Raw genomic sequence first — 14,506 nt, 5'->3', positions numbered from 1 at the left:
TTGCTCTATTCATTATTCTCTTGTTTTAATATTCCATATGCTGTACATATTCGCCAATTCGAATATATACGTGCTGATTGCCACTCTTCGCTGAATTCTGGATTTCTAGTTTGTCGGGTTGTACCGATATACGTACGAAACTTAATTACCACAGTATCGTACCTCGTCTTGGTACATCATATTCAGTGGAGGTCTTGATTTACCGAAGTATAACTTCGCGTCCCAGTTCAACCGTGTCCTCCAGGATAGAGCCCACTGTCTCCTACTCTGAATAGCGTGGAGTCTCATCACTGGTAACCTGTACTGTTCAGGAAAAAATGAACTGAAAGTTGTTCCCACGGAGCCGCTGAAACCGTAGATAAAAATGACGGAATGCGATCTGCTCTCATATGTTGTAGCATCCAGCTAACTAGTCACTTCTGTTAGTTTGCTATCAGGCACTCACACCGTGAATCCCGGTCTTCACAACCGGACGTCACCTTTGGACCAACATGCACCGGTAAAACTGGTCTGCATGAGCAGGACGAGGTTCAAGATGTCAGGCTAATTGTTAGCCACTTGGGCCAGTGGAGTACGGGCTCAAAATCCCGCATGACTGGACTTCACTTAAACGGCAGACATGCTGACGCGGATTTTGCAGACGACATTCACTCTACTTGTCTTCTCATTTTCTCCATTCTCCATCCTTCGGTTTCATGATTTCTGCCTAAAGAGGTACCCCAGTATAGGTTATCAGAGAACTGAATGATACCGTAACCCTCGACATTACCCTCAAATTCCTAGCTATTAAAAATGAACGGTATTCCACGCTTAAATAGTTAGTAGAATTAAGTCGTCAGCGCACAGTGTAGCATCTACACTCATTGCCTTACCTAAAGCTAAAATTTTGACCGGAAGGCAGTCGTGGTCAGCATAAGACCATCAGATCAGCCTGAATTTTAGGGAGCAAGTCCCCGCATATGTTCCAAGCCCCACTCTAGAGGACCGGGAAACTGTGTTGATCAGACTTCTACCTAATGAAAAACGTGGTATGAGAGACTCTATAGATGTCACTCGTACACTCCCCAGTACAGCTCCGTGGATAAACAAACCGTCACACAGTGGTACGGTCCACTCGCTTCGTGACGAGGCCAGGCAGTAAGTATTCATAAACTTAAAAGCACTGGTGTCAAGTGTTCCGTTAAGTCAGTTCATATTTCCACTATTTTCTTTCTGAACAAAGCTCCGTAAAGAAGTCAAAGTATCTCTTTCAGTCCTTAATTCCGAGACAAGAAATACCCAGGAGATCAAAATGGGGATTATAGACAAGCACAGGGTCCCGAATGAGAGATCGAATCCAAACTATTCCCACGTATCTTGAGGTGCTGAACGGCGCAAAACTCGAGTTTCGTCACTCTAATTTATCGGTGGATTATAGACTCTCTTTTAGGTTACTACGACATTCCCCACCGACATTGTAGACGCATTAGTCTTGTTTTTTTTAATATCATAAAAAGCTCAGATCGATAAAGGCACTCCAAATGGTAAAATCGATCGTGATTGGCTTTCATAAGGGGGATTCTGGTGAGGACCAGTGAATGAAGGATCACGAGAACCTCGTAACTACGGCGGTTCACAGGAATGCTCTATTACGGATAAATTATTTGGGAGGAGGGATTTTGACAACCTGGTGAAACGAACAGCTTCGGTCACAGTTCCTAACCCGATATCGATGTTTCCAAAACTAAACGGCTGATGTAAAGCTACTGAAAAGGGACGAACACACACACACACACGCACACACACACTGTTTGAAGTCCTTGGCTGCGAGAACGCATCGAAAAACAGCAGTAAAGCAATAAAACTGTAGCCTTTTTGGTACTCAACATTTAGAGTTATCAAATCTGGTCAGAAAGTTTTGGATCACTCTGATTACGTCCAAAAGATTCAGGAAACTAAGAATCTTGGTTAAAAGTGCTTGGTCCCATTGAAACCCAAGCTCCGGTAAATATTTATATCAAATGAGTGAGACTGGACTTATCGATATCTTTGTGTGTTCTGTATGACTTCAGCTCACAGTGAAATATTTTAGGTCAGAACAAATCGGCGGAAAGTCGTGCAGCTTCTTGTGTCTGCTAAGAGGCGTCAGAAACTTGGTATAACAGCCGTAAGTGCAATTTATTGCGGTGGTGACAAAAATGAACAATGTGGGAAGCGTCCACGTTCAACTCGCCATCTACAACACAGCCGACTGGCTTCGTATTGACAGAAGAATTCACACTATGGTCGAAGTCAGTGAGAATTTATCCTGACAATCTCCCTATCGAACCGCTATCATTAATCACAGTTCGTTTGATGTGATCCGTTTTATCGCCAACTGGGCTCAATTCACGGTATAGATTTACAAATACCCGTGATGCAGGACGGAAAGGACATCCGATTATGGCCAGTCTATATCTGATCAAGCACATCGGAAGGTGAACTTCTTTGGCGAGTGGAGTGAATGATTTTCCAAAATGATATTCTCTAGATTCCACCTGGGTGTGTTACTCTGCTCAACACTTCACAAAACTATGTACTCACGTGAACCAAGAGTCAAGTAGTTAGTATTAGGATTTCCATGGACTTTTTGGTCTACAAGTTATTCCACAGATCGATGTTTACAGGCTAGAGAGTTTATTTCGTAATTTATTTATGACAGAAGGAAGGGATTCACTCCGTAGGTGTCTGGACAAGTGTGCCGACACACAGGGGCATCCTCACCCATCCAAAAAGGCTATGGAAGCGCAAATTACCAAATGGAGATTGAATGATTCATCGTCCAGTTACGTATGTGCTGACCAGGATGAACTAACACAGAAAATACTCCCATAGCACAAAAACCTAGAACAGGGCGGGAACCAACCAGAAAATTCCACTGGACCTGTCCCAGTGAACTTAAAAACTTCGTTCACTTTTGGGGTATTCGTCACTACACAGAACTCCAAAGGAGACTATTCCAGTAACGCCCGGGTCAGGAGCACAGCTACTGACTGTTCGGGTCGGGCTTATTAGTGATCAAAAACGGAATTCGTCCTTGGCGAACTATACTCATTTGCCTACCCATTAGGTTTTGACGAAAGACAGCTAAATTCTGTATAAAGCGAGACATGAGTAGTGTATTGCGTCTATACAACCTGTCGCGATATCTCGAATGTCATGCCAAATGAAACATGAGGCGGCCTGGTGTAGTACACTCAGTTGGTTGGAAACATCATAAACGAGAGACTCAGCTGGATTCTAGGTCAGTCTCCCATCAAAATCAAATTGGTATGCAAATGAGTGTATTTTGCTGGTTTCGTGCAATTCGAGGCTCAAGTAGAACACAAGTTCGAAGGAAACTCGAGGATTGTGCCCACCTGAAGAGACCCAAAAAGGGCAAAATTTGGTCGTGGGTTGTCGAAGGGTTTCCAGCAGCCCTAGGGGTAGTGGGATTCGTCCTGCTTCGGTCCTTCTTCATTCTGACCTCTTTTTATTAGTTAGTTCAGAACCCAGTTGAGGTCCCGCTTCACGCACTCGTTCCATTTCCTATGATCCGGCCGTTGTCCACACGTAGCATACTGCGTATAAGAGGTTGCGGAGAAAATCCGCAAAAAATCTACGAAGAAATATTAAGCCAACCAGTTGCGTCGCACCCATATGAGCTGAACAAGCGGCCGCGTTCGTGAATAAACACGACAAATCATTTAGGATCAACTCCGGTCTGGATTTCATGGTCGATTCTCCCCGTTTCCAGATGGTATCTGGTCTCCCCGATAAACCCATATTTCTTTCGTGAATAAGTCTGAATCACACATAAGTTTTGCTATCGATAATCAACTTGCCGTATTCGACCTATCCATTTTGAATCTCTCGAAATTCTGCCTGTTTTTCATAAATTACCGTCAGCAGGCTTTGGCTATTCAGTGCAAGGTTTCCATTTCGCCAGTGTTGCGCAATCTCAAAAATTCACATTTCACATTGATTATCAGCTCACCAAATGCATCCGGACTTGAATTCTATCCAACTTGCCTGAAGCATATTCATTTAGACATCACCAGCGATTGCTAAGGGCAGCTAATTCTTCGGATGACGTGTAAGCTGTTCGAAGTTTCCACCAACATCGCTGGCTCCGGGTGAACTGCAATTATTCAGTTTCAACTTAAGAGCTTTTTTCATTTTTAAGGCACATTAACCAAGGAAATTTTCGTTTCAGGAATCTCTGAAAATGGCACTAGTTGATGAAAAATGCTGTAGTAATAAAATGAAATGAAACCCATCGTAACCTCAAAGATGCTATTTATTGGCCTCACATGAAATAAATCCGTGGGCCAGCAAAATACACTCATTTGCAAATAAATTTGGTTTTTCGAGAGACTCACCTGGAACCCAGCTGAATCCCTCGTTTATGATATTTTTGAGGAATTTTCAGGGACCTTATGAGTAGCGTACTACGTCTAAACGGGTGGGTTCTTCACAGTCCTTGGTGTTCACATCTAGATCTCAAATATGTGTAGGCGAATATCGATACTGGCAACCAAAATAAGTAAGAAGTCGCCTTAACTAGCGCCCGTCGTTTGAAAAGGTAATGACCCTAAGGTAATAGTTTCATGGGAATCGGTTATCAACTCTTTCTCGGACATCCACCAGAATGATTTTGATAAAAGAACTATACAATTCGAACTCTGGATTACTCGCAGACAGTTCAACACTTATTAGCGCCCGTCGTTTGAAAAGGTAATGACCATAAGGTAATGGTTTCATGGGAATCGGTCATCAACTCTTTCTCGGACATCCACCGGAATGATTTTAATAAACGAACTATACAACTCGAACTCTGGATTACACGCAGACGGTTCAACACCTACGACCCTGCTATTTTCACTAGGGGGCTCTTTGGCTTCATGGATAGCGCATGAGTATTTTTCACTGACTGTCGAGTAAGCGAAGAAATGGGCCAGAACGCTGGATGCATCGTCCAATTGAATGAACAGGAGGTCCCACAGGCAACTGGGCTGAATGTAGTAGGTAGAGATTTAAATGAGTGCTGATCAAGAGACAGTTTACCTTCTCGCTATGTTCAAACAATCAGGGACAAAAGCGGGACTGAACCGATGCATTTGAGCCATCTGAGCTGGTTCACCGAAACTAATCAGGAGTATCCGACAGACAATGATAGACGTAAGCGGCGTGAAGCGATCGGAAAGTAATGAGCCTAATTGGGACCACGATCTCGTCATTTGGGGCGATTCTGTCCTGACACACTACACTCCCTGGACAGTAGCGTTCATATCAAGTGTCCTTATGATGACTAGTTCGACTAGCTCGAGAAGGCCATATGACCTCTCAGCATAGTCTCTCTCCCATGAATGTTACATTTTGTAGACCATGGGCATGTTTTGTGGAATGTCTGACTCCTGCCTGAAAGGTCGGATGTTCGAATTCTTTCTGAGCCGTTTTGATATTCTTCTACAGAAAGGTGAGTGTTTGAGAGTCTGGGACCGATCTCTCGAAACAGATCAGAATCAGATGCCGAACGATACCGAATTGTTGCCCACACTGGGCCCGCAACTGGTTGCCAAATTTGACAAGAACGTAAGTTTGATAGCACTGTTCCGCTACATGATGGATGCCCACATTAGAGAAACTTCATGTTCTATGTGAACCTGGTCGATAATAAGAGAAGTATGTTGAGACAGTTATCCAGTTGGGGATGGATATCTCGTATGGGTCGATGATTATGCACGGTCGTACATACAAACTGATCGTTCAGCCTTCTGGTGCCTAGCTGCCATGCCACCCGAAGGAAGCACGAGGACTGAGATATTGCCAGGTTGCCCAAGCCTAGACAGAAGAAGTCGAGAGGCAGAGGGAGGGTTCGAACCACGGACCTTCCGGTCAGTAAATTCGCGCTCCAACCACCTGAGCCACCTGCCGCTCATGCTTGTGGGAAGTCTCCACGTGGCGCTGTGCACTTAGTGTCCCGTTCACAGCCCTCCAGTCCTGTTGAAGATAATTGTGGTTGCGAAGACCATAAAGTGGTGTTGATTCTTTGACTTTTTGATATTTCAGTCAAGTATCATTAAAAATATGCACCAAGAAAATGTGACCTGATGGCATAGGAAACTGGAATACAGTTTCCAGTTTTTGTGGCAGGCGGTGAATATTTCCAACGTCCAAATCAACATCGAAAATTGAATCCATAATGACTTAACACCTATCGGAGTTTTACAATATGAGGTTTCACCAGGAAACAAATGGACCGGAATATGGGAAGTTGTCATTTCGCAATCCGCCATAGGCATGATAAGGTTTGGTTTCTGTCATCGCCACTGTCATGTTAAGAATATCCTATTAGTTGGGCTCTGATGAATGTTTTATCTCAGTTGTCTGAAACGCCTTCGCATTGTAAGCACGTGATTAGTTCGCACCAAAACAAGGAAATATCGGACGTGAATTTCGGCCTTAGTAGAGTGAGTCTCAAGTGCGTATATAACCATATAACCAAGTAAATCCGGATATCGGAGACAACAGACCGCCAACTGAGTTGTCCCAAATTTGTCCCTATATCTCACCTGTATTAGGAACGGACGAAAGAGCCCACGCAAAGTGATTACGTACCGGAACTTCAACTCTTTTAACGCATCACCTCCGGTGAATAGTATTCAGTTAGATTTCATGGACCGTACAGGTTTCTGCAGATTGGTATCCGATACAGAAAATTAGGTCAGAGCGTATCCAAGTGGGCACAATTATTTGTAATTATTTCCGTCACCACTGTGAGTGACACTGTCAAATGTTTGAAGAACAGTCATCCACATTTTCGTTGCGTTCCTTTCAGCCGACCAGTATCGCACGACATAATAGTGTGACGTGAATATGCACGTGATTTCATCCCCCGTGTGATTCGCATACGTAACTGCATATATTTACGGCAGGATCGGGACGTTTTTAAATCCTATCGATTTTCATTGAATTCTCGTTCCCTTCTGGAGGTAGGATGAACAAATTAAGGATATAGATTGCACCGTCCCCGTATATTTTTAAAAATTCGGGTCACTGTACATGAACAGTGCAAGGGGATGCAGAGTCCCATTAAAACCACCCTGGGTAAGAGGCCCAACCTTCAAAGCGCCACGTCGATGGACGTGCCTGGGGGCGATAACTGCACTCTCGTACACTCAATACCAGTTCAGTCAACATTCGTTTGATGATCCTAAACAGCATACAGCACTCTGAAAATGCTTCCTCCTTTTATTGGCCTAACAAGCCTACAATAACCAAGAACAAAGATAAAGCGGCCGAGAAGAATTACCTCTAATTGTCTGGGAAAGATTTGCGATTATATTTCAAATATGCAAGGCAGAATGAGAGGTTATACCTGCCAGATGGGAAATAAAAGGTTTTCCTAACATTCTATACATCGAATAGGAAGTGCTCAGAGCTGACTTTGTTTCATTATCAAAACGCGTGAGTCCAACATTTGATACATAAGCTGCACAGGACTGAATAAGTTTCTTTGGCTCAGGAAATACCCCAGAAAAAACGTTGCTGACCTAAAATCATCTCTCTAGGAAACAGTAACAGAGACGAATAAGTTTGGTTTGTAAAGTCTAGATCGATTCATACGCTGGTGAGATGAATAGCACTCAGCCATCAAATGAACACTCGGTGATGATACATGGAACCATTTTGGCTGATAGATGATGTCAAATTTCAGTAGTGGGAAGAACTCGAGATGGTTCAGTGGTTAAGGCACGAACCTGGCCCGTGGTTTGAACCCAAACTCTACATCTTGACGGCCCCTGTCTAGACTTAGGAAACCTAGAAAGATCTCGGCCTTCTTTCTTCCTTCGGGTGGCGCGGCAGCTAGGCACCGAAGTGGTGTTAAGTCCGAACAATTAGTAGTGTTATTTAGTACCTTTACTGGGGAGACACCAGACGGCTAAGTCACTCAGAGATTCCCGCTCCAGTTACTTTGAACGGATCCGCGGAATTTGTTAAATTTTTTATTCGCGTTGCAACGTTATTGCCCATGCTAGTGCTTTGCACCAGTACAACCAACATCGACTGACTCAGAATTCGGATCTGACATCCCGCATGCCTCCACCAAAAAGCTTCCAATGTAGCTCTCGCGAATTCCCTCTGCGCCTCCCCATCCGGGGTTGGCGTCCCTAGAATCCATGCATTGCACGTGTTAGAGGGTTTCTCAGGACTGCCGCATATCCGCGTGCTTAAATATCAGTGCTTCAACCCATGGTCCAGAAAACCGGTAAAATCGATGAGCGTGTAGATGCTCTAACAATACATGCTTAGGGCTGCAGCTGGGAATCACCGCAACGAAAGAAGACTACTAACTAGAGTAAATAGTCATGGTACCAGTGATCGGGCACCAGTCTTCTTTACCTAATTACAGGAGACTTCCAACTGAATGCAAAACTCGAACTAATTATTCTCTCTAAATTCACCTGAGTTGGCCTATTTTCTGGCATCAGCTGGCAACAATAAACTTAATGGGCTCTTTCTTATTTCGCAAAGTTGCACTGGACGATAATAATTTAGTAACCACCGCTTCTTTGTCCGCTGTTCGGGGTAGTGAAACTTTCCGGGCAGATGCTCCTTTTCCAGTCGATATGACACAACTGCCTGCCGAGATGCTGAGGTTGGGTTTGAACCAGTGAGCTTCGGGTCACCAAGTTTGCGCCCTAACCACCGGGTTACCTCGAGCTCAGAAGACAAGAATAGTCTGTGTGCAGCACATTCAGTTGGAGGACATCATAAACGAGAGATTCAATTGAGTTCCCCGTGAAAATCAAATTGATTTGCAAATGAGTGTATTTCTCGAAAACAGTCAATTTGGGTTCAAGTAGATCATAAGGCTGACGGAAACTCGGAAACTGCGCCTACCTGATGAGTCCCGAGAAGGGCGAAACCGGTAATAGTGGGCTGTCGAAGAGTTTTCAGCAACCTTGTGAGTAGTTTCCCTTGTGAAGAATAGTTTAAGCTGACAAAGGCTGTTTTTCTCCCATATTTTACGGCATTTGTCATTTAATGATAGGTTAACCGCTACCCCAAGTTCATTATACCAGTAACCGCGACTACTAACAAGCACGAAAGGTGCCGATATAACAAGGACGAACTAAATTCAGCAGTAACTCCTGCAAGGAGTCAAAGCTAGACATGCCACTTTAAATTAGGTCATGAAAATCTTCATACTCCCTGGCGGATTTGTTTACCAGACCCTAAAGCAAGTGGAAAAATTTTACATTACCTATGTACATGATTAAATGTGCAAGTGCTGTCTGGAAGAAGCTCTGAATTGTGAATGTATCACCGTTCGTCAACGCAACTGACGGGAGTATGATTCAAAACTCACTGATATGTAGAAAAAAGTACGTCGTGTGCTTTGATAGTTCTGCATCGAACTACGCGGAGAGCACTTATCTATCCGACGTGTAAATTATAAATTATAAAGACCACCTCCGATCGAACGCACCAGCGTCGCACATCACTCGGGTTTTGACAGCTTAGCAACGTGACAAACGACAAACATGGGAATGACGTAAACGGCACTAACCACAAAAATCTGACGCGTAGCTCAGTCCTCTCCGTGTGTGTATTTTTCTCTCGCTTCACCTTGTACGCATCGTCACTCGGTAGGGTAAAATCTCGGGGATAAATCCCCTTGGCCGCTTTCTCGAAATGCAACGGAATATGAAATCATGATCACAGGGCTGACTAAGCGTAACCAAAGCAACTTTTTGTCGAAACAGATAAATCATCTGATGTGGGAGAGGTCATTTCGGCTGGTTTATACATGGTCAGTTCTGAAGCGTAGAATCCACGGCGTTCTGCATAAATGAGTTACAGTTTGTTTGTGTGATGTAGTAACTATCGAAGATAAGATAATAAACAAGGCAATCAATAAGCTGTATCATCATCGATCGATAGTGTCCTTACCCTAAGAGATCAAGTGAAAATCACGGTTAGATCTTTGCTTCGCTTGCCTAGGCGAACTATGCACTGAGGCACACCCTCTTTAGCGAGAATTAAGGAAAGTGCACCTTGATGACGCACAATTGATGATGACATGTCCCCTTTGTGGACCTTTTGTGCGATAGGGTTATTATAAGGTGAAAGAGGCCGTTCGTTCTTCCTCCATCCTTCTCCTTTCCTTCTTACTTCCCTTCCCCTTACTAAACTGTCCTCTCCCAACCACTAGGCGCTAGCGTTCACTGCTGACACTTTGTTGTCAGCTGTTGAATCTATCTTCAGTGACATCCAAGGCGTTGTTTAGTAAAGCTAGGAGTGATATATGATAACCAGCAATATATTTTCATAAAGTAAACTACTCACAAGGTTGCTGAAAACTCTTCGACAGCCCACGACCGGTTTCGCCCTTCTTGGGGCTCATAAGGTAGGCGCAGTCCCGAGTTTCCGTCAACCTTACGATCTACTTGAATCCAAATTGTACTGTTTTCGAGAAATACACTCATTTGCAAATTAATTTGGTTTTCACAAGAGACTCAACTGAATCTCTCGTTTATGATAGTCTACAAATGACTATGCTGCACACAGGCCACCTCATGTTTCAGCTGGCACAATATTCGAGATATCGCAGTATATTTTCATAATGGAAACTACTCACCGATCGTGGACTGTCGAAGAGTTTTCAGCAACCTTGTGAGTAGTTTCCTTTACCAATTAAGTGTCTTTTGGTTGCGTTCAGGGCTGTCCCTTCGAAAAGACTTGCTCTCGTCATATGTCTCCATATGAAAGATATATTTTTGGTACGGGTACCTTCGAGGGAGAGTTATTATGCTGCGTTGGATACGGAAGTACCAGGGGTTGAGTAAGCTTCAGTCGGGGGCAAAACGTATGCAAAATAGACTAGACGATAGAAGCCGATGCACTCAAGTCACCAAATATCATGTTACATTTGAGTTCTACTAACCAACCACGTGCCCTTCGCAATATCATGCGTTTCACTGACGCTATGGATAAGTGACGTAAAAAAATGATGTAAAAAATGTGGAACTGGACGGAACAATGAGAGCACCCTGGAATGTTGAACTCTAGGTCCATTCTTATATGCATTCCACAAAGCTTAATATCTTATCGCGCCAACAGTGATCAGTGGTTTCATACAATTAAAATTGATAAAGGACACATCAATTTGTGTTATCGAGGTTAACCTACCTTACGCCAAGACCCCAGCGCTCTTTGGATTCCGACGAAAAAATATGACGTAAGCGTAATGTTTTCCACTAACCACTGCATTTTCCAGTCCAGTTTATACATAATCACACCACTTATGGACATCATAAAGGAGAGATTCATCTGGGTTCCAGGTGAGTCTCCCGTCACAGCCAAGTTGGGATGACGATGAGTGTATTTCGCTACTTTTGTGCAATTCGAGTTCAGGTAGAAGATAAGACTGATGGAAACTTGGGGACCGTACATACGTGATGAGCCCAAAGAATGGCGAAACTGGTCGTGGACTGTTGAAGAGTCTTCAGCAACCTTATGAGCAATGCATTACGTCTACACCACTTGGTACAGTTGGTGGACATTTCATGGATAATCCTTGGCAAGCGCTCGACCTACTCGACACTGCATGTATTCCTCAAAGCCCTTCATATGCCCCTTTTCTGTATACAAATCATTCTTTAAAAGTTTTACGACCCATGGTCGTAGTAACAATAAATGCTGTAAGGCTCTAATTATTAGTTTTGCAGTCGAGACCCGACTGACCTTGACCCGAGTGACCTTGGCAATGATCCGGAGCAATCTGTTGGGGTTTGCAAATCATATCTTACTCAAGACTCTCGAGACCACGGGCGAATTTACTCTATTGATGAATGCATCAAGAACAAATTACGTTTGTAAAGGGATTTCAAGAGCTAGTGTCATTTTTCGACTTAGTCGCACCTGTTACGGGAAAAGAAAAAGTACTTCTGAGGCAGCCGCCAACCACCGTTGAACAATTTACGGGAGAAGTTCAAGTAACCGATATCAGGGACCACAATTATTCAGAACACGAGTCCGCTGCAGTGATGGGGACTAGCCAACTCGCTGAAATAACTGGTGAACGAATGGAAGCTGACTGCTTTTGCTGAAGAAAAATCACCGACTGTCTGCTTCACACAGTTTCGCACTCGCAAACGTTGAACCTCACGTAGTATTGGATTAATTTGAGTAAATTAGAATAAATCCGCTGCAGTGATGGGGACTAGCCAACTCGCTGAAATAACTGGTGAACGAATGGAAGCTGACTGCTTTTGCTGAAGAAAAATCACCGACTGTCTGCTTCACACAGTTTCGCACTCGCAAACGTTGAACCTCACGTAGTATTGGGTTAATTTGCGTAAAGTTAGAATAAAAAAGGTTGAAATGAGACTAAAAACCGGACGGTATTCTTTTGATTGTTAAACCCCAACTGGCAGTTCAGTTCGCTGGGATCATGATATGCGGGGAACGCAGCGCATAAACTAAACGCAGTTGGAAATGTTCGTGATCTTAGAACCGCCCTTCCCCTCTGACCACCCTCCGGTCTTATTCTCCCGAAATTTATATAAAATAATAAGGGAAGTTCAGCTCCTGTGTAGGCAGCGCAGACCGTACATGGCCTTACCCATCTAGTGCTAGGGTCCACTGGCGTAGTTCGGTGTGATAGGCGAATTTAGAAATTCAGTTTGTTACGGAAAACTGATATCATCTTGTGCGAACCAGCCTCCAGGCCTAGACACTTGCTTCGTCCCTTGTTGACGGAAGACTAATTACAAACGAGCTGAAAACCCCGGCAACCCACAGTCAGTTTTGCCCTTCTTGGGGCTCAGTAAGTAGGTCGAGTCTTCGAGATCCCGTCAACCTCATATTCTAGCTGAACCCAAATTGGACGGGATTCACCGCATGCTGTCATGGGATCATTAAACTGATTTGAACGAGCGACTCAGAGGAACCGCTCATTTATGATAGTACTCGAATGAATCTGGTGCACAAAAGTCGCCTGGCATTTTATTAAGAGAGTATATTTTAGTAGTCTCGAATACCGTCCCAACTAAGAAATGAAGCGGCCTGGTGCAGAAAATTCAGATGAAGGATAGCGTAAACAAGATATTCAGCTGAGTTCCAGATGAGTCTCCCGTCAAAATTAAATTGGTACTCAAATGTGTGTACTTGTCGAATGTCGGGCTATTTGAGTTAAAGTAGAGAATAGGGTGGACGGGAACTCAGGGACTGTGTCTGCCTGATGAGCCCGACCTAATGAGTAGCGTTCCGTGAAGAAAATATACCACGATATCTTCAATATCGTCCTAACCCAACAGTGTTTGTGCTGCACACTCAGCTGGAGAATACCGTAGCTGAGAGATTCAGCTGAGGTCTAGTTAACTTTCCTGTTAGAACCATATTACTGTGCAACCGAGTGTCGTTCGCTACTTCTTCGCTTTTCACTTGCTTGTCCCGTGACACGATGGCTGGCTATGCATTACCGCTGATGCTGTCGCGTCAGCTGTGCACTGCATCCCGTCTCCGTTCACTTTGACACTGGGAGAGCGTAGCTGACTCACCTTTGAATGTCATGGCATGAACAGATGGTTATGGAAGTTGTTGAGACAGACTGCAATGTTTCTCGTATCTTGAACTACTCTTTACTAGCCATTATAAAACAACCTGTTCATCGTTTGGTGTAGCTTGGAAGTATTCGCTTAACAGCGTTACTACAAGAGGTCTCATAGATCTGTCATCTTCACTTATCCTGTCATTTAGTCTGAACCGAAATGAGGTCAACCTAACTGGTTCGAGGACGTGTGTAAACGCGGAATTTTTTGCTGCAGGCTGCCAAGGGTCCAAACAGTCTTGTCACATCGTGCAGCAAGCTTCAGGTATGCATCATTGCATGTGCCTTCCGATCGATGTCACTCTTTTGCGAGTTACCAGAAAGACTACAGTCTGGTCTAGCCTCGTGGTTGGTGTGCTGAAGCTCTCTGAGGCTCTGCTTCTAACCCAGACAACCCAGCGGTTGCAATGAGCACTCTTGGGTTTTTATTTACAAAAAACTACCTGTCAGGGAGCACAATTTCGAAGAAAATGAGGCAGTCCCCTCACACAAGGTCGACTAGGAATAAAGTTACAGAAAAAGTACATGGGCCTGTGTGTAGTTTTCTAAAAAATCAGTTTACTAGCCCTTGTGACACTCAACAGACGCGCAACCAAATTTATAAAGATGAAATTCTAAATTAAGGATTCCTTAATAAAAATTTTATAAACTTAGTGCACTACTCATACGGCTGCTGGAAACGCTTTGACGGCCCAAGATTGGTTTCGCCCTTTTTGGGGCTCATCGGTTAGGTGTAGTCCCCAAGTTTCCGTCAACCTTCTGTTCTACATGATGATCATTGACGAGAGATTCAACTGAATCTCCTGTGAAAACCAAACTGGTATACAGATGCATGCATTGGTGGAAAAAACGATTATCATTGATTTGGAGGCAGTCGATCGCAGCGCG

General features: G+C 43.9%; 1 protein-coding gene across 1 annotated transcript; it reads left to right on the top strand.

The window, feature by feature from the left end:
• Positions 1–5,385: 5,385 nt before the first annotated feature.
• Positions 5,386–11,886, top strand: T265_09130 (hypothetical protein; the record flags this gene model as incomplete). The annotated part of the gene is made up of 3 exons (XM_009175127.1): positions 5,386–5,476; positions 5,516–5,592; positions 11,728–11,886. The coding sequence occupies 3 exons, from the start codon at positions 5,386–5,388 to the stop codon at positions 11,884–11,886; spliced, it is 327 nt and encodes a 108-aa protein (XP_009173391.1).
• Between the last annotated feature and the right edge of the window lie 2,620 nt (positions 11,887–14,506).

Source organism: Opisthorchis viverrini (genome assembly GCF_000715545.1).
Source record: "Opisthorchis viverrini unplaced genomic scaffold opera_v5_259, whole genome shotgun sequence".
In the NCBI taxonomy this organism is placed as follows: domain Eukaryota; kingdom Metazoa; phylum Platyhelminthes; class Trematoda; order Opisthorchiida; family Opisthorchiidae; genus Opisthorchis; species Opisthorchis viverrini.
The sequence above is the reverse complement of the archived record's forward strand: the minus strand, read 5'-3'. Positions and strand labels throughout refer to the sequence as shown.